This window comes from Staurois parvus, unplaced genomic scaffold, assembly GCF_062004578.1.
Source record: "Staurois parvus isolate SC_StPar_1 unplaced genomic scaffold, SC_StPar_1.0 ptg001896l, whole genome shotgun sequence".
NCBI classification, from domain to species: domain Eukaryota; kingdom Metazoa; phylum Chordata; class Amphibia; order Anura; family Ranidae; genus Staurois; species Staurois parvus.
Window position 1 is genome coordinate 87,540 of NW_028319692.1, and position 19,822 is coordinate 107,361.

The 19,822-nt window shown below is 42.4% G+C and overlaps 1 protein-coding gene across 1 annotated transcript in view; it reads right to left on the minus strand.

The window, feature by feature from the left end:
- LOC149433859 (cilia-and flagella-associated protein 96-like) overlaps window positions 1–15,095 on the minus strand; it is a 38,995-nt gene extending 23,900 nt beyond the window's left edge. Inside the window, exons 1-6 of the mRNA XM_089664351.1 lie at window positions 14,914–15,095; window positions 12,054–12,187; window positions 5,607–5,826; window positions 2,976–3,113; window positions 2,668–2,743; window positions 172–351 (exon numbers count right to left, since the gene is read on the minus strand). Of these exons, the coding sequence (XP_089520477.1) occupies window positions 172–351; window positions 2,668–2,743; window positions 2,976–3,113; window positions 5,607–5,826; window positions 12,054–12,150 (711 nt within the window). The 5' untranslated portion in view covers window positions 12,151–12,187; window positions 14,914–15,095. The remainder of the gene's footprint in view (window positions 1–171; window positions 352–2,667; window positions 2,744–2,975; window positions 3,114–5,606; window positions 5,827–12,053; window positions 12,188–14,913) is intronic.
- Window positions 15,096–19,822: the final 4,727 nt, after the last annotated feature.

Consider the following 19,822-nt stretch of genomic DNA (forward strand, 5'->3'; position numbering starts at 1 on the left):
GATTATTCTTAATCATTTTAAAAAATAATATTTTGTCTTTGGCCAGTCTAAGCATGTCTATGTGTAAAATGTTTGAAACAAACATCTTCCTTGTGCATGTGCATTTTGTGAATAGACCTCACCCTGACACTGAAGATAAACATTGCATGATGGCATCTTTGTTTTACCTACATCTTTAGCAGGTGAACTTGGCTTAAACGGTTTCACAAGCTGCTTTTTCTCTGTCTTTTTCTTGAGTGGTGGCAGAGGTTTATCAGACCGATAAGGGTTCACATCAAAATAATCCTTTGGATAAAGGTTTAATCGGAAAGCACCACCTTTTAACTTAGATTTGTGGCTCTCAAACTCTTTCTGAAATGAAAATTACAGAGAATCATTATGTGCTCATCACAGCTCAGAAGCCTTACACAACGTATCAGATTCATTAGCAGCCATTTTTTTACATTTTTAGTCTTGAATGTAAGGGACAGTTAGAACTTCCTATCAGGTATTTCAAATACATTGGATAAAAAAAGTCTGCACACCCCTGTAAAAATGTCAGGTTTGTACATCATAATCTGAATGTTTCTATTGCTGAAGTGCCTTTGTTAGAAAGGTTTTGCTTTATTTTGTTTCCTGTTGACAGGGGGACAGGCAGTGAGAGGTGGTCTCCCCAATAGGGTGGGAGACAGCAATAAAAGATGGGGGTCCAACTTTTTCCCACTCCATCCTAGAGAAAAAAAAACAGTTTTGGCTGCTTTAAAGTGCACCCAAGCCCAGAATAAGAATATTAGAGTATTTACAAATTCCTAAAGTAGGACTAAACCTTTTTTTCATTTTGGATACAGTAAGGGAGGGTTATAATCCGTCAGTTTTTTTGCCATCTGTGCCCCATTAAGGAGATTTACCTTCACTTCCTGTTTCATAGCCAACAAAGAAAGCAAGACAAAATCCCTGCAAATTAAGGGAATTCTTTGGGAACCCCTAGGTCACTAGAACTAGGGTCCCCATTGGAAAATTAAAAAATTTCCCCTCTATTACTTTTCTGGGGATAGCCCAAAATTTGGGGTTTACTTTACTTTCACTTTTGATGATAATGGTAAGCAGGATAAATAAAGAGGGTGAATCACCCTAACAAGGACACAGACATCAATAAATACCTAATAGGGGTCTAATCCATCTCCACTCTGTCCAAAACTGAAAAAAAAAAGTTTTGCCTTTAGATATACTTTAACAAAAAGCAATAGAGCTTTAATACAAAGCACCACTGATCTCTCTAGCTCCATGTAGTGTTAAGTAATTCAGACTCTAAACTGGGGTTTTAATTAGTTTTTAACTACTGTGAGTTTACATTATAGAACTGGTAGAATGCCAAGCTTCTGCATCCAAAGAAAGTAAGAAGAATGAAACTGTAATTTCAGTGCCTCTGTTATTCATTTTGAATATTAATTTCTCCATATCTGTAGCTACATAATTAGGGCTTGTTTTCATGTGTTTTTAATGCAATTGTTCAGCATATATAAATACTTTAATGGATAAGTTCATCTTTTTGGAAAAAAATATTAAATGCACATATTTCTGCAGTGAAAAAAATGGGCATTTATTATTTTTTTCCTGCAGGAGCCTGGAAAGCATTGTACCTGGGATCAGTAGATCATGGGTGCAATGTGGGCTCCTGCAGACATGTCCTTTGGCTTTCAGTCCATACCTCTGTATGGGCTGTTTGAAACCTGGAGGACATGTCAACTGACTATGAGAGTGCTTATCAGTGCCCTTGCAGCCCTTCGAAACTACAAGTCCATCTGTCACAGTGTCAGACGGTACTTGTAGATTATTCAGTCACAGGAAACTGTGAATGAATGATGCGGCTGAGTGGGCGAAACCCCACACAGTCCTGCTTTTTTCAGAAAGGATAAAGGGACAGTGGGTACAGGGAGAAGAACCCCCACCAGCTGTCATAGGGGAAAAGGGATCAGGGAGAGGTGGCAAGAGCTGAAACATGTTACATATTCCACTCTAAATACGAGTGAAATATGTAACATGTTCTGAACGTGTACTTATCCATTAATGAGGTCAGCATGTTTACTAGCTCTAGCATAACCCACTTTCCCAGCTTCATCCACATGCTGTAAGCTAGAAACAAATGCATATACCAAACCTTAAGCAAAAAGTACCGTCACTGCTAGAACTGAAAATTACAAAAATGCAGCTTGCTGCCCCTGCAGACTGTAGTAATAGTAAAGTCCTGAATTCTTGATTTACTGTTTTGGCTGCCAAGGGATTTATAATGCTGACTGACCATTTTTATGATACACATACACAAAAGATAACTTGGTTAGTTCCTGGTTTAGCATAAATACTTTTGCTCCCATCTCACTGGATGAAGATGCTGATTCGCTGTCCACTGAGGAAGAGATGACATTTGAAGCAGAACCAAGAAGGTGACTTTCTTATTCAGGAGCTACATATCTGGCCACTTAGTGCAGAAAAAAGTTTAACAAGAAAAGAAGAGGCCCCCTTGAAGCCACAGCATTCTGCTAATGGAGTGCTGCTCCAAAGGCCGGTTTTGCCTGCTGCATGCTATGGTTTGATGGAATATCTTTTACAAAAAATGCAATACAACAAATAGAAAAGACTGGGGGAGGACGCCTAGCTAGGGAGAAACAGAGTATGTTAGAGTGTACTAACCTTCATCAGTTCTCTTGATCTGTCATAGTCATCAGAAGTATATGGGTACTGTTTACCTATAGTGAGGTTTGGATACCTGTGAAAAGGCAATCCGTAATTTCAATGCACAGTAAAGCAGCCTGCAGTAAAAAATACAGGGCCTGATTTACAAGAACAAGATCATATATGTAGTAGTTATGCTTTCAATTGCCAAATTAGATTCCCTGCATGATCCTAAAGATTAAATGTAATTACTATAGGTTACCGTTCCAATTTTGCTCTGGTTATTGTAGATCCTGTTTTTGTCACCACTGTATGTAATACCTTACCCATATCCTGTACCCATCTTGGGAGGGTTGGAATAGATGTTCTTCCCTGGTGCAGTATATGCCTTCCTTGGTTTTAATTCTGCACTAAAAGCTGGAACTGGACCACTCAAAGTTCCATAAAAGCCACCCAGACCAGATCTAAAAAAGAGGGAGAAGATTGTATGATTACCACATTACTTTCACATACATGCTTTCTATGAAAACTATAATAATACATGCACAGCAAAACAATGCTCTGTAGACTACAGAACAAAATCATAAAGTTGTGATATAAATAAATGGATATGATTTATTTTTTTCATTCAGTTCAAGTTTCTTTCATATGTCTATTAATTTTCATGAGCCTGTTTCCAGTGGTTTAACATCCTTTCATCTTCTTTTTCCTAACTTCCTCAGGACCAAAATCAAAACAAACCTTAATGCCCAAACCCAATTATACAACTTTGACGTGTGTTAGTAAAACTTTGCATCTCATTGCAACTACTTGGTGTGTCAAGGTGGATTGTGCCTATTTTTTTTATCAGGACTGATTGTGCTTAGATTGTGTGCTTAATGTTATTAAATATCTCCTGACTTTGTTTTATTATTAAAGTACAACTGGCCCAAAATAGTAAAACATTTTTTTTTTAATTTAGCTGTATCTACTGAGGAGGGCCCTCAGATTCCTCTTGTACCAAATTGTGCTGTAACTGTAATCTCTGCCTTAATTTTGTAAAGCGCTGTGCAAGCTGTTGGTGTTATATAAATCCTGTATAATAATAATAACAATAATACTATTTTTTGGCTATTGCCATGTTTCACCACCAAAAAAATCCACAAAATAAATTCTCTTACGCCTGGTGATCACAGCGAGACCACAAGTGTGTGCATAATGTGGTTTTTGGTCCCGTAGTACAGCCAACAAAGAATAGTATGCATTTTGTTGGGGTTTTTTGACCTTGCCTAAACACAATAACCCTAACCCTGCCACTAACTGCCACGTACACTGATACTAACACTCCCTAAACTTGATTCAGCCCTGTTTAGGGTCATATTTATTTATTTTCAACAGACCTTCTTTCCCACAGAGGAGAAGAAACACTGGGACAGGACTTTACAGTACCAATCACTTTAATTAGCTAATCACAGTGATCTGGAGCAGGTTCTGCCAGCTGCCAACCGGAGCAGTCGGTAACAGCTCAGTTTCTGTACTGGGAATACTCGATCAAGTGCACATCCAGCGCAAAACGTAGGAGTGCATATATGTGGCACCCAGGAAGAAACTCACTTCCTGGATGCTACATATATGTGTTATTTCGGCCATAGACAGGTTAATATTGTACCATACATGTATTTCTGCTGGTAGAGTGACAAACTGAGATTTATTTACTAAAGCTGGAAAATGAAAAATCAGGCTCATTTTTGTATAGAAACCAATCAGCTTCCAGGTTTTATTGACAAAGCTTAATTAACCACATACCTACTGGGCACTTATACCCCCCTTCGTGCTCAGGCCAATTTTCAGCCCTGTTGCACTTTGAATGACAATTGCGCTGTCATACAACACTGTACCCATATGAAATTTTTATCATTTTTTTTCACACAAATAGAGCTTTCTTTTGGTGGTATTTAATCGCCAATGGGTGTTTTATTTTTTGCATTATAAACAAAAAAAAGAGCAAACAATTTCTTTGTTTCTATTATAGAATTTTGCAAACAGGTACATTTTCTCCTTCACTGATGTGCATTGATAAGGCTGCACAGATAAGCAACACTGATGGGCACTGATAGGCAGCACTGGGCACTGATGAGATGGCATGGATAGGCAGTACTGATGGGCACTGATAGGATGCACTGATGAGGTGGCACTGATATGCAGCAATGATAATCACTAATGGACGACACTGACGGGTGGCGCTGACTGACGCCACAGACAGTTCTGATTGGCAGCACCGACTGGTGGCACTGCTAGGCGGCACTACTGGGCACTGATAGGTGGCACTGGTGGGCACTGCTGGATGGCACTGCAGGGCCAATCTCCTATGTGACAGCTGCCGGTTATCGCCGGTACTTTCCTCATGCTGTGACAGCGTAAGGAAAGTGCTGCCGATAACTGGCAACTGTATTTCCTCCGTGATCTGCTGTGTCATTGGACACAGCTGATCACGTGATAAAAGGTCGCTGTGATTGGCCTTTTACCTCATCACGTGATCAGCTGTGTCCGTAGGATCACGGAGATCGCCGGGTGCGCACCCCTGGGGGCGTGCGAGAGGGCGCGTTCTAGGAGGACGTCATATGACGCCCTCCCAGAACTGGGTAACTGCGCTGTAGCCGTCATTCAGCTATAGCGCGGTTACCAAGTGGTAAACAAGCCGAGATTAGAAGCTGATTGGTTTCTATTCAGAAGTGAGCCTGATTTTACACTCTCCAACTTTAGTAAATAAACACCATAGTGTCCACTTTTCACATATTACACAACCTTTTGATAGGGCCTCTTGAATAAATACAATCTGTAGCAGATTCTGCTTTCAATTTGTCTAATCCACATTGGAAAATTTTGACTGAATGCTTGGATGGACTATAAAACTGAAATGCACACAAAATGTTGGTGACCTAGCATGATCTTCCTAAATTAAAGGATTCACTACTTACGGCTTTTTTTCCCCATTAGCTGGGAGGAATGCTTTTCCCAAGTTCTTCTTGTTCTGCTGCATAATATACTGCCTTCTTTGTTTCAGGGGATCTGAATAAGCTTCACCTTCAAATGTACGTTTGAACTGAGCATCAAAGTATCCTGCCAAGGTGTTAGCCATGGACTTGGAACCACCGGGAAGCATTTGTCTGTTTTTACTTGCGGCTTCATTAAATGGCCCTGGAATAACATACACATTATACTTGAGTTCTGCATATGAATAATATAACACAACAAAAATTGTATATTTTGGTAAGACTCAACAATTTCTTTCCTATTAAGCTCAGAGGTTTTCAGCCTTAACAGAAATGTGAACCCCTGCATTACACATTGCTGTTTAACATAGAAGGCTTAAGCATTAGCATTAGTGTCATCCTACTGTTATTTATATTGCTTTGGCTCACTAATTCTATCTAACAGCATTGACAATTTGTTGTACAGGTACAGCAATGCAAGGTTACACTTGCAGAAACACTGGAGACATCTGATATTGCAGTCCTGGTCAAGGGTGAAAGGGATCTTCTGTTGGATGCAGTAAATATCTTATGTTTTTTAAAACCAGAATACAGCTTAACTTATTCTCTAATAATTTGCTTGTTGCAGCAAAATATATTAATATTTTTTATGAATACATTCCTAGCATATCACAATATACTGCAACTGTGTAATTTACCAGAAAAAAAAACACTTTTTATCATTAAAGCATAACAGAGTGGAGAGGGATTTGAACACCTGTCAGTTTTTATTGCCATGTGTGGCCCATTGAGGAGATTCACCCTCTTTACTTGTCCCATTTACAGTTAACACCAAGAATGAAAATCCAAGAGCATCCCAAATTTTGGATTGTTACCAGAATAGGAACAGGGGAAATCTTCCAAGGGGACACTAGTTCTGATGACAACTGGGGATTCCCTCACTTTGGAGGAATTTCCTTCCTTTTTTGGCTATGGGACTAGAAGTGTAGAGAAATCTCCACAAAGGAATACAGATGGCAAAAAAACCCATAACTATATATTATAGCTCTCCCTTGCTCTATCAAAACAAAAAAAAAAATTTTTTTCCTTAGTTAAAGTGGTAGTAAAGGTTCAGTTTAAAAAAAAAATAACAAACATGTCATAATTACCTGCTCTGTTCAATAGTTTTGCACAGAGCACCCCCGATACTCTTCTTCTCGGGTCCGCCGCCAGCTCTTCTGGCTCCTTCCCCTTGACCAGTGTCCCCAATAGAAAGCCACTTGCTACGGGGGCGGTGGTGCATGCTCTCTCCCGAGCTCAGCTCTATGCATCCATAAAGACATATAGAGCTGCAGCTTGACCCTGCCTCCCACTCTCTCCTCATTGGCTTACTGGCTGTGATTGACAGCAGTGGGAGCCAATGGCTCCTGCTGCTGTCTCAGCCAATGAGGAGAGGGGGTCCTGGGACAGCCAAGGCTCCCCTGCACAGCACTGGATGAAGATCAGGCTCAGGTAAGTAGCACACAGAAGGTTTTTTACCTTCATACATAAAATGCATGAAGGTAAAAAACATTTAGCTTTTACAACTGCTTTAAACTTTAAAGTATATCTAAACCCCAGAACAAAAAAATGAAAAGGTCATACGTTGCAGATTACAAGTTTTTAGACACTTCCTGTCCTAAGGTGACAATGCTCATTCACTGTACTGTATCTAAGGAGGAGCAGTGTTTTCAGTATAGAACAGGATGTGTGCTAAGACCACAGAACACCTCACCCTCACCTCTTCTCTATACCATAGAGGGGGGTGTTTTGTAGTCCACCAAGAGACCTGGGAACCAGACTAACAAATCATATTGTAACAGAGGATATGCAGAGCCGAGCACATAGAATGTCAGGATTTAAAAGAAAATTCCAACCAAAATAAAGTTCATGTTTCAGATAGCACAGTGACTGTAGGGACTGCTCCCTCAGAAATGTTTGCAAATACCCCCTTCCAAAAGGGCTACTTTGTTTGCATGCATGCATGTAAGTGAATATCCCAATTACTGGAGTTTTAAAGAAAATAATCCATGACCTGTGCACGGTACACATACAACACATTATTTTTCAGTAATAGAGACTGACTAAACCAACCATTAACTTAAAGTGCGAAGATGGCCGTAAATGAAGCGACTTTCTTTCCTGCAACAACAGGTTGCAGGAAAGAAAATCGCTTAATTTGCCCCATCAACACAACAGTGATTACTGCTAGTGGCTAATAATCGCATGTAAAATCTGACAGGCTTGTTGATCTACCAATCAACTTGGGTACATTCAGCCTGCCCATACACGGTTTGAATCTTGGCCGGTCTCTGCTGAACCGGGCGAGATTTGAACCGTCTATGGCCACCTTTAGTTCACCTTTTCAGAAAAAAAATATGAAAAGATGAACTAATACCCTACACCAGGGCTTAAAATTTCAAGTCCTGAGCTACTAGCCAGGTCTTAAGAGTTAATCGCCACCAACAAACACACACAAACAGAGACACCTGTACACACACACACACAGACATGTACATACACACACAGAAACATTTACACACACGCCCAGAGACACATGTACACACACATACAGACACATGTATACACACACAGGCACGTACAGACATGCATACACACAGATACATGTACATACACAGAAATACACATGTATATACACACAGACACGTGTATGTACATACACACAAACACACACACACACGTACATGCACACACACACAAGTACATACACGCAGACACATGTACAGATACACACATGTACATACACACAGACACATGTACATGCATACACAGACACACACAAACACACACACACCACTACCCCCCCATAAAAAGTTGCAGTACTTCGTTGTTCACTCACAGAGCCGAGTACTGCACTCTAGGGGGAGGCAGAGAGCACAGCACACACTCCGCTCACTGCGCTCAGCTATTGAGCAGTCTGACGGCTCCCAGTGCCAATGACAGATCCGGCCTGAGCTCCAAGCCTGCTCAGCAAGACGGCGCTGGGGGAAACGCTGGCGAGTGGAAATTTCAAGCCCTGCCCTACACCCTCCCCACTGCACTTACCTTCGTGATTAGCGGTCAGTGCCCATGCAGCTGGTGAAGCGGTCCAGTGGTTTGGAATTCCAGCTTTTCTTTCCCTTCTTCCTGTAGGGTTTCTGGAACAGAAGAGAGTGATTCTGATTGGTCAAAGTGGTCACGTGCCGGTGCTGACCAATCAGAGCTGCTCTGAGCTGTCCCAGAAGTCCTTCCAAAGAAGGAGAAGAAGAGTGGGGATTTCAAATCTCTGGTCTGCTGCAAAAGCTGCGTGGACAGCTAATCACTGATGAAGGTAAGTGCAGCAGGGATTGGGAGGGTGTAGGGTGTTAGTTTACCTATTAATTTTTTTTAAAAAAGGTGAGCTAAACCTTTAAAGCTGCTGATAAGATAAGAATGCAGAGTGGCAGAAAGATGAGCTCCTCATTGTACTCTCCTCATCTTCTTTCACTGTCCAATCACAGGCTGGGGGGTAGATGAGGGTAGGAGGGGGAGTGCCTGGGTTCAAGTAGATTAAATGTTGGCCATCTGAAGGCCTTGAGCTGAATTGTTGTAAATTTGTGTCTTGCTATTTCATATTTAAAATTGACATCAAACTCTATTGAAGTATGTATTCTTAACCCCTTCACGCTGGCGCCTCCTGGCCCTTTAAGGGGTTTCTGATGCCGGGAGGCGGGGTTTAGGGTCATGTAACCGCCGTGATTGGCTGTCACAGCAGTCAAATGATCGGAAAGGTCCCCATCGCAAGGAGAGATCGGAACCTTTCTGTCGGACACCGACATGTGCTGAGAGAGCGCAGGGTGTGCACTCTCAACACGTTTGTTTGCAAATGGTACGCAAATATGCGGCCACTAGGCGTCAAGGCCCAGCCACATATTTGCGTACCGTTGGCATAAAGAGGTTAAAGTATAACTAAAGGCAAAACTTTTATTTTAGTTTTAGATTAGTTTTTATTAGAATGCCTGCCAGTTTTTATTGTTGTCTGTGCCCCATTAGGGAGATTCACCCTCTCTATATGTCCTGTTTACTCTTCTTTTGAAAGTGAAAGTAAAAGAACCCTCCAATTTTGGGTTGTCCCCAGTAAAGTAATAGAGGGGAAATTTTCCAATGGGGACACTAGTTCTGGTGACTTGAGGTCCCCAAGGAATTTCCTTAATTTGCAGGGATTTCCTCTCACTTCTTGCTTTGGCTATGGGACAGGAAGTGAAGGTAAATCTCTCCAATGGGACAAAGATAGCAAAAAATAAATTGACGGTTTATAATACCTCCCTTACCGGGGTGTGGAATTTTTTTAAAATAACTACTTGTCCAGGGACTAAATCGGTGCCCCAATCTACTTGTCCCTCATGACAATCTACTTGTCCAGATATTTTTTTTCGCTGCCAGAGCCATGTTTGCATTTTTTGCACAAGTATAAAAAATAATTTTAGGCCTGAAGATTACATAAAACCCCCAAACACTATATATTTTCTGAAAGCAGAGACCCTAGAGAATAAAAGTTGTATTTTTTTATGTTGCATGATATTACCACAAAATTTCAGTAAAAAATACAAGTTAATTTTAGGGAACAAAAAAGCAATAAATTACCCTATTTTTTGTAAAATATAAAAGATGAGGTTGCACTGAGTAAATAGATATCCAACTTGTCAAACCTTAAATTTGTGCCCACTTGTTAAATGGCGACGAACTTCAGTACCCTCAATTTTCTATAGGTGACGCATTTAAAGCTCCTTATAGGTCAGCAGTTTAGTGTTACGGAAGAGGTCTGGTGCTAGAATTATTGCTCTCATTCTAGCGTGTGCAGCGATATGTGACATGTGTATCGCAATGGATGTTTTCATGCGTAGGCGCCCTAGCGTGTGCTTTAACGTTTGTACGTTCGTATATGTGGGGGTGGGGGGGGCCTCAATTTTTTTTTGTGGGGGGATGGTATGTGCTTGGGTGTAACTTTTATTTTTTACAATTAAGAAATAACTTTGTTTCTTTTTACTTTTTTTTTCATCACATAGGCCATGTGATGATTTTTTGGTGCCAGGTTCTTTTTATTGAGGCATCCAGGGTCCAAAAGACCCTGCATGTCTCCCCTGTGCTCCACTGAATGTAATACGGTGCACATCGCACCGCATTACATTTTTTCCCGGCTTCCATGGCCTGGAATCTCTCAACAGGGACCCGAAAGTGACATCATAACGTTACTTCCGGGTCATGAGAAGAAGGGGAGGGGACGTGTCCGCTCTCCTCCCTCCCCTCTAGCCGAAGGCGATGAGCAGATGGGCAAGCGTAGCCCGGTAGACTTTATGGCGGGCGAGATACTGGCACTGTGTGGAAACAATCGGGCAGCAGCACTGCCACCCGAATGCTTCCACCTGACAAGTGAGCCCACTGCTTGCTCACATCAGAGCTAAGGTAGAAAAAAACGACCTGCCCGACGCCCGGAACTACATGTCCCAGGCATCGGGCGATAGGAATCAAACATCCCTGCTTGCTCTATCCAAAACTAAAAAAAAAAATTTACTATTTCTAATTTTACTCAAAAAAGTACCTTCTATTGCTCTCAGTCTCCTCAAATTTCCAGATTCTTTTTTTTTTTGCTGCTCAGATCTGACTTCCTGTTAGAGGGTGGCTATGTCTGTTCTCCATGGTCGAACTGTGTGCAGGATCGTGGCCACCCTCTCTTGCTCGCTTACTAAATGGATTAAGGACTATGGGATTTGTAATGTACATAGAGCAGTGCACATGACCACAACTAAAAAAGGAGTGGTTCAGGAACCCAATGAAGATGTTACAAGGAGGCAGAAAAACACAGTAAGAAACATTTTCATGAAAAATAGATTATGGGGCCAGAAAGTAGTGGATGAGTATGGATTCATTTTGGAGAATAAAAATATAATTTTAATGGGTTATTACATTTTATCTTGTTATTTTGTGCTGGAGTTTGGCATTAGAACTAAAGTATATGTAGTCAAAATGTATTTGTTTGGTTTTTAATACAACGATGAAGCTCTACTGTCATGGTGACAATGTTTTTACCAGATAGGAAGTGAGACAAAATCTCCAACAGCAGCACAGAAGTAAATATACTTTTTATCAGTAGAGCAGGGGAAGGCTAGAAGTCCTCTCTGCTTTTTATTGCTGTAGCTTTCCTGGTTGTAGATTTTCTTTTACTTTCTGAATGGCCTAGTCACTGTGACAACTAGTGTGGGAATATCTCCAACACAGTCATACATGGAGAGTGAAGGAAAGAGAGAGCATCCTACACTGTACCTGATCTGCCTCATTTTATATGTACACATTTGATATTTTCAAGCATACACCATAATAAAATACCTTTCTACTGCTCTCTGATGTGGTGAAGAATCCTTGCTGAAAAATACTTACTAGAGGCAGGAGTGACATATTTGTCCCCAATACTGATATAGCCCATCTCATGGAATAGACCAATCCGATCCATATCGGTTTTTCCGTCTAAAGGCATTGTTGCGCAATGCAGATATGGCACGCTATGCTGTGACCTAAATCAGAATAATATTTTTATATAAGCTGCAAGAAACCAATAAATTATTTGCTGTCACAACAAATCAGTGAAAATGCTGTGTGAGTACAGACAAGAATTATTTATTAGGCACATACTAGAGGACTATGCATTATTAACACTAACTAACAAGTGTAGGTGTCGTTGTTTAATGAGTAAGGCGGGTGAGTGACGGCTGCAGAGGTGACACATTCTCTGTGCTGCCACAACATGTACTACAGCACACACACTGGGAATCTGGGGTCTGCTTGAAGTGGTATTTTACAGCTTGCTTAGTTGGGAAGGGTGGGGGTATGGCAGACTGAAGTTCCTGCTAGTCTGCTGCCCGGGTAGGTCCACACTTACTGTGGTCTCTGCAGCCATTGTCTACCCCTCCTCAGTGATAAATATTTACTGTTCACTTCCCAACCACATCGCTTAGTTGGCAGGAGTAAATGAAGAAAATACTTGGTACTTCCGGGTGTAGAGGAACATGCGAATCACTCTGCATCCTCTGTGACAGCGCTGATGTTTGGCTTAACACTTTCACCTTGGGGCGGAGAGAGAGTCCTCAGCCCTGTGTAAGCTCTTACTAGCTCTGACTCCGAGCTTACACAGAGCTTCCTTCCTTATTCCTAGTGGCGGATTGGTTCAGCTTGGTTACATCTAATACTCCGTATCTCAAATCAGGAGGGCCACTGGGGATACAGAAATTTACTGCAGTAGAATGAACTAAATACAGTCAGTGCTGATCTCTTCTGGGTACTGCTGGAGTGACTTGCCATCTGTCTACTGAACACAGGGGGTCACTCGCTCGGCACCTCTGCCATTCAGAGAACATCTAAGACCTTCTCTGATTGGTTGAGGTGGAGATTGTGGTGTCATTCACCCCTGCTCTCTGCCTCATCCAGTCAGAGAATACCTTGATTTCACTAAAAATAATACAAGATGTACACTGAATGGCAGAGGTGTTGAGCAAGTTACTGTGTTCAGTATACAGATGGCAAGTCACTCCAGCACCTGGAAGAGACCAGCATATAGCACAGGCTGCTGTACTGAATTTCTGCATCCCCAGCAGAAACATATGAAGTATAGATGTAGTCAAGCTGAATCAATCAGCCACCAGAAAAAAGGAAGGGAGCTCTGTGTAAGCTCTGAGTCAGAACTAGGTAGAGCTTACACAGGGTTGAAGACTTTTTCCCTGCCCCCAGGTGAAAGTGTTATTCCAATCACCAAGCATCCCTAGCAGCTCTCCGAATGTGAGATATGTAGGATTAAATGTAACCAATGAAGTTAATAAAAAAGATCATTCCTGGAGTTCAGCCTTTAGTAAGAATTTGAGGTATGGATATTTTATACATTGTTACATTGGGCCAGCTGGGACCAATGTAATTATGTATATGACATACCAGGCCAATCCCTGTGGAAGCTGGAAATCACTGAAATAGACACTCCAGGGACCAGGGATCTCCACTTACTTCTGAGTCCAATGCCGAGTGTCTGCTCTGCTGCACTGTAAACACAGGAGGCCGGCTGCTCAGCATGAGAGCCATTCAGAGAATGCTTTGCATCCTCTAAATGAATTCAAAGTATACTCTGAATGGACCATGTAGAGCAGCAGGGCGGTGATGCACCTGCAATTCATCTTTAAGACTGAACTCCAGGGAAAGTAAAATGCTCCCTTGAAGTGGGAATATCCTCTGTCCTGCAAAGGTTCAAATAGAAGTATGACCAAAGCCTTTCTGGTCATACTTCTCTTGTGGGTCACAGGAGCACACTTACATTTACACTCCTGTCACTTGCTATCAGCTGACATCACAGAGCAGCTCCAGGCTCTGGAAAGGATCCTGACAATATTGTCGGGATCTACCCAGCTGCCTGATTGACAGCTGGCATTCAGCTAAAAACCAAAACCAAATGCTCCCGCCCCCTCTCCTGTCTGGCGCTCCAGTGAGTGCCAGAGTGGAGAGTGGTGGCTGACATTCACTGCTGTCCACTCCGAGAAGACTGAGAACAGAGCGATCAGCAGTCATGTGACTGCTCAGTTCCTGGGCTTAGAGCTGACATGGGATGCTGTTTTACTTAGCCAATGTCTTGTGTTGCTAGAGCCTCTGCTCCCCTATGCTCGGTTGGTCACAAGACCTCTGACGTCATCAAGTCCAATGCAGAGCCCATAGCAGTGCACAGGACATGAAGGTGCCAAAAGATGGTCCACCAGGTGCTGGGGGAGCAGAGGATTGGGTAAGCAGAAGAACTTCTGCTGGTCCATTAGACATAAATGACCATTTAACCCCTGCAGTGCTGGTGCAGCCCCACCACAAAGGAGCATCTGTCCTGTCCCTGGCGTTGGGCTTTAAGAAGAACCTGTTGCCATCCCCTGCACAGACACAGCACAGGTTGGCACCAACTAGGGGGCCTCATTGCCTTAAAGCTTGCATGCCAATGACTTCTGTATCAGTCAGACTATTCCTGTTCTTGGCGTGTTTTCCTAATAAATATGCTCAGTGATCAGAGCAGGGGCTGTGCTTGTCAGTCCAGTAGTGAAGTCCTGGATCTCAGTGCTGCACTGTTCACTCTTCATTCATCTGGATGTAGACTCTTCAGCGCTGAGGATGAAGGTGGACCATGCTATGTAGATATAGGGACCCCAGAATAGTGTGCCTGCTCCATGGCAGTGTATGAGCCCCCCCAGTAGAACCTCCCTGTCCCCCCATTGACTAACTCTACCTGCTGCCTCTGGCTCCCTCTTCAGGTGTTCTCTTGCTGACTCCTGCTGTTAGCTATGGTTGCCATGGCTGCAGACCAGCTCTTTCTTAGTGAGAGCTGCTCACGGCCAATCAGAATGTCAGAGCCAATCGAACATTTCTATATAAAAATAAGACTCGTAGCCATCTCAGTACAACTTTTCCCAACTCTCATTGTGGATCTGTGGTGCACCTTCGGCCGATAACATGGCAAACGTGTATTTATATCTCCCTCTTTGTCAACCTTGGTAGCGCCCGTCTGTGATTGGTTTTCTCTGGAAAAGTGCATGCCGGGACTTGTAGTCTTACACTCGTATGTGTAGCGAGGTTGTCGGAAAGGATGGGAGGTTCCAGGGAACGTTTAACCAATCAGACGCGAGATAGTCACCTCTGGGCCTGGTGAGTGACACGTGCTGTGTGCGGAGTGATGTGATTGGAGGAAAGAGAGGAATCGGCGTTGTGTGCGGCTGGACTACAGAGAGGAGAGGTCGGCGACATGGTGAGTGTAATCATCATGGAGAGGAACACCTGGAGCACTCCTCACTCCGCAGATGATATTTACTGGCCCTGGGGGCCTCTGGCTTCAAGGCTTTGAGTCAGTAACTCAGAACCAGCAGCCAGGAGAGAACTGTCACTGGGATGAAGAATGAGATCTACAAATCACCTCCTTCATCACACTTTATTGAACATGCAGTATATCTTGCTCAGTGCAGCTCTTCCCTTAGGCCTCTTTCACACGGGCGTTCCGTATGTCCGTTTACAGATGAAGAACGGACACCCATGTATTTCTATGGACTAGTGGATGTAAATGGATGATCATCCGTTTACATCTGTTAATGTCCGCATCCGTTCTTTTGAACAGAAGAAACCCCTGAACTGACGAAAAACGGATGTAAATGGATGAATAACGGATGTAAACGGATGAGAATATGTAAACTGATCCGTTTTTTTTGTCGAATAACCGTGACTGAGTTGATGAAAAAACAGAACGCCCATCTGAAAGGACCCTTGAAGTGTTACTAAACCCAGGACCCTGCATTCACTATATCTGGCCTCCCGCAGTACACACAACATGGAAATTATTTTAGTAAATATAAACTGCTAAATACCTTTTCTCATCAGCAGTAAATACAGTAGCAGTCTTGTGACTTCTATCAGTGTCCAGCAGAGCACTGGTTAAAGGTTGTAGGAGGAGTTTTCATTTTCCCCTGATTGTCCTATGAGGCTGCATGACCTCTGAATAACCCCTGTCTGGACAATGCTGATTGGCTCTGTGCTGATCACACGTACCCTCCCAAAAAAATAAAAACTCTAGCTATACACACCAAACTGAACATGTACAGCTTGTCCCCAAGGCTCTGTTCTATTAGCAGATGGGAAGGGGGGGGGGCAGTAGAAGAAGGGGAGGATTTGAGAAGACAGGATCAAACATAATTTTTACACAATGCAGAGGATTAACCATTTAGGCTTCACAATGAGAATAGCAAGCAAGAAAAAAGGTTTTATTGAGACAAAGGTCATGTTTACAGAAAAAGACCAAACATTGCAGATCTTACAATGCAGTGTCTGAAAATAACTCAAGGCATAGATGCAGCAGTTACATGGTCCAACAAATATCCTTACAAATACACAAGGAAAATGTAGTAGGAATGCATGATGAAATGTCAGCCAAACAGTCTATCCATAACCAGGTCTACCGGTGGATGTCCAAGCTGTTACCCCACACTTTATTAAACTTCGTTGGGCATCCCCAATGTTGAAAAATAATCTGCTCATATCTAAGAGTAATGTCCATGTGGTCTACCCCACTGTTCAGGCCCCTTTCACACATGGTGGACCCGTCAGTGGATCCGCTTGCTCAGCGGGGGATCTCTCCACTGAGCACGCGGATGACAGGTCCCTGTCCACTCTGCTGCAGAGCGGACACAGACACAGCCTGCTGTCCTCTATGGGTGGTCGGATGGAAATGGTCTGCCTGTCTGTTTTCATCCGAGTGTCATTCCATTGGATCTGATGGACGGAAGAGTAATGAATCCCCATCCGTCGGTTTTTATTAGATTGGATTGGATGTCGGTGGGTATAAATGGACACATGTCCGTTTACACCCGCTGCTCCATAGAGGAGAATAGAGGTCAAATCAGGTCCACCTGGAAAACGGGCAGGCGGACCATATCGGGATCTCCATGTAAAAGGGGCCTTAAGAGTGGGAGGGGAGGTGCTTTTCTAAGCAAGCATGATTTACTGCATATACAGACTGATTTTACTGTGGTGGGTTTGGAAACACTTTATCCACCCTTCGATTGTCAGCTGTAGTGTTGTAAAATCACAGGTGAGATATCTAAATACACAGTGTGCTAAATGTATCAGTGTCACTCCCAAACTAGAAACAACTCAGTGTATCAAACGACTATTTTCATACAAAGTATCCACACATCCTCCATACCAGTGTTTCTCAACCTCCTTCCAGTCAAGGCACCCCTTGTGAAATGGAATAAACTAGTAGTTTTACATAACGCAGCAGCATCCACACACATAGGACACCCAACATTAGAGGGGATTTGTTCTTTCAAAGCAAATACACTTTTTCACATTAGTACTGAATAGTATTTCAGCATTTAATTATCTCTCCCCCATGCAGCTAATGTGACCTCAGTGCTGACAGAGAGGTGCAGGGGGTCAAATAGGGATGCTTTGCATGTCCTCCTTATCAACCAATGATGTCAGCGGTTGTTAGGGCACTGGCAGCTGGTCTGCACAGTGCCAAAAATCATCATGGTGCACAATGAAAACCTGCGTGTAACAAAAAAGCAGGCTCGATGCACCCACTGGCTTGTACAAATTTTTTGGCCAATTTGGAGCAAATTTTAGGCATTTTGGCTAGGCACCCCTGAAGGACCCAGAAGGCACCCCAGGGTGCCCAGGTACCCTGGTTGAAAAACCAAACCTATGAACGTATTGTGCATAATTACATCAGTCCATATAAGCCATATAAGGGCCCATCACACCAGAAACTGCGTGTTTACTGTGCGTTTTTGCATGTGAAGTGACGTACATTTGATGCATGTTTTTTTATTGTCATTTGCAGTGCATTTTTCTTAAGCTCACTTTTCCTATGAGGTCACTTCCATCTTTTTCTTCCTGGGATGTTTATGTGCACTGCATTGCAGTGCATTGGCATGCAGTTTGCTGTACTTTTTTGACCACTGTAATGGTGTGAACTATTTATTTTGGACTGTTTATGCACTTGGATGCATCCCGCTTCATATGGTGTAATTAGGCCCTTAAAGTGGAAGTACACTGTACCTGAGTACTGCAAATCAAAAACACAATTTTATACATTTTTAACATTCAAAGCAAACTTCCCCATCCATCCATGTCTCCATACTTTTTTACTGAAAAAATCATTTTGAAAAACACCCTCCTAGTATTTCTGGTCGTGGCCATATTGAGTAAGGGCAGATGATTCATGTAGCATTTACTTCCTGGAGTCAGTCTGCCCTTAGCTCAGGCAAATAGACGGGGGGGTGTATGTAACTCGATAGAGGGTCAATACGAGCGCTTGGACATTAGTGTGAGCAGCTAGCATAAAGGTACAGCCTAAAAACCTTCAAATAAACATCATGTAGAAAATGCAGCGCTAAATAAAATGCAATGTAGACTAATATACATATAAACTTGTCTTTATAAATTATGCAAAAAGTACAATATAATAACAGCAGTATGTGCTTATAGTGATCAATAATCAATATTGATGCATCCCAACGTTGTGATAGTGGACATCCAACAGCAAGTGAGGTATCCGTGATTCCCATGCTCATAGGTGTGTATATAATATGCACTAACCAGATAGCGCACAAATCTGTGCGTTTGAGTAATCAGACCACTCCTGGTACTACAAGACGGGGGGGGTGTGCTTAACTGAGCAAACCCCTCCTAAAGACTCCTGGGATGTATTACATCATTTGCCTAGGCATGGAAACCAGGAAGTAACTGAAGAAATGAAAAAAAAGGTTAAAATAAGTAAATATAATATACCTTCCTATCTGTACCAAAGCTAGCAGCATAAGGATTAAAAATAGTCAATGCTGATTGAGAAAATGAAGTTCCGCTTTAAAGTGCTTCTAAATTTTGTCATTTTTCGTATAGAGACCACATACTAGCATTAGTGCTGTCAGTGCTCTGGCGCTTCCATCTTCACCCAGTCTTTTTTCCAGGTTTGCTCTGTTTGGCCACTTGAATGGCCGAGTCGTGATGATGTCACTCCCGCTCGTGCACACAGGAGTCACATCACCATGGTACAGAACATCAGGTGCCTTAATATACTCTAAGCTGCCCATACTCAAACCACTGTACATTACTGCTGCGAGGCAGGAGGAAGAATTTATGGCAGAAGAGGCCATCACGGTCAGTCCCTGCCTGTCAGCTTGTTTTTTGTTTTTTTACTTTTAGGTTTAATACCACTTTAATAGCTATCTTATAATTTACAATAAAGCCGGCACATATTGAATCATCTTTTTTGCACAACCTGGCAATTGCAGAAAGTTTTAAATGTGTACACCACACAAAATGGGAGCCATGGGTTATTAACTTTTCAGAAATGTTCAAGAATGAAGTGTAAACGTTTTTCTCAGAGGCTAGATGAGAAGAGTTACAAATAGTCCGTGCTAATATGAAATGCAGACTTAGACTGGATTTATAGCTGTGTGATGTGTTTTACTGTGCCATGTTTTATTTTAATATGCTTTTTTTTTTTTTTTTTTAGGTGCACTGCCATTACCTTCTACAGTTGTGACCAAAATTATTCAACCCCCAATGCTGTAAAGGGGTTTAGGGACTATAGTGTACATTTGGAATTGTATTCAGAATCAAATCCTACAAGGACGTTGTAACTA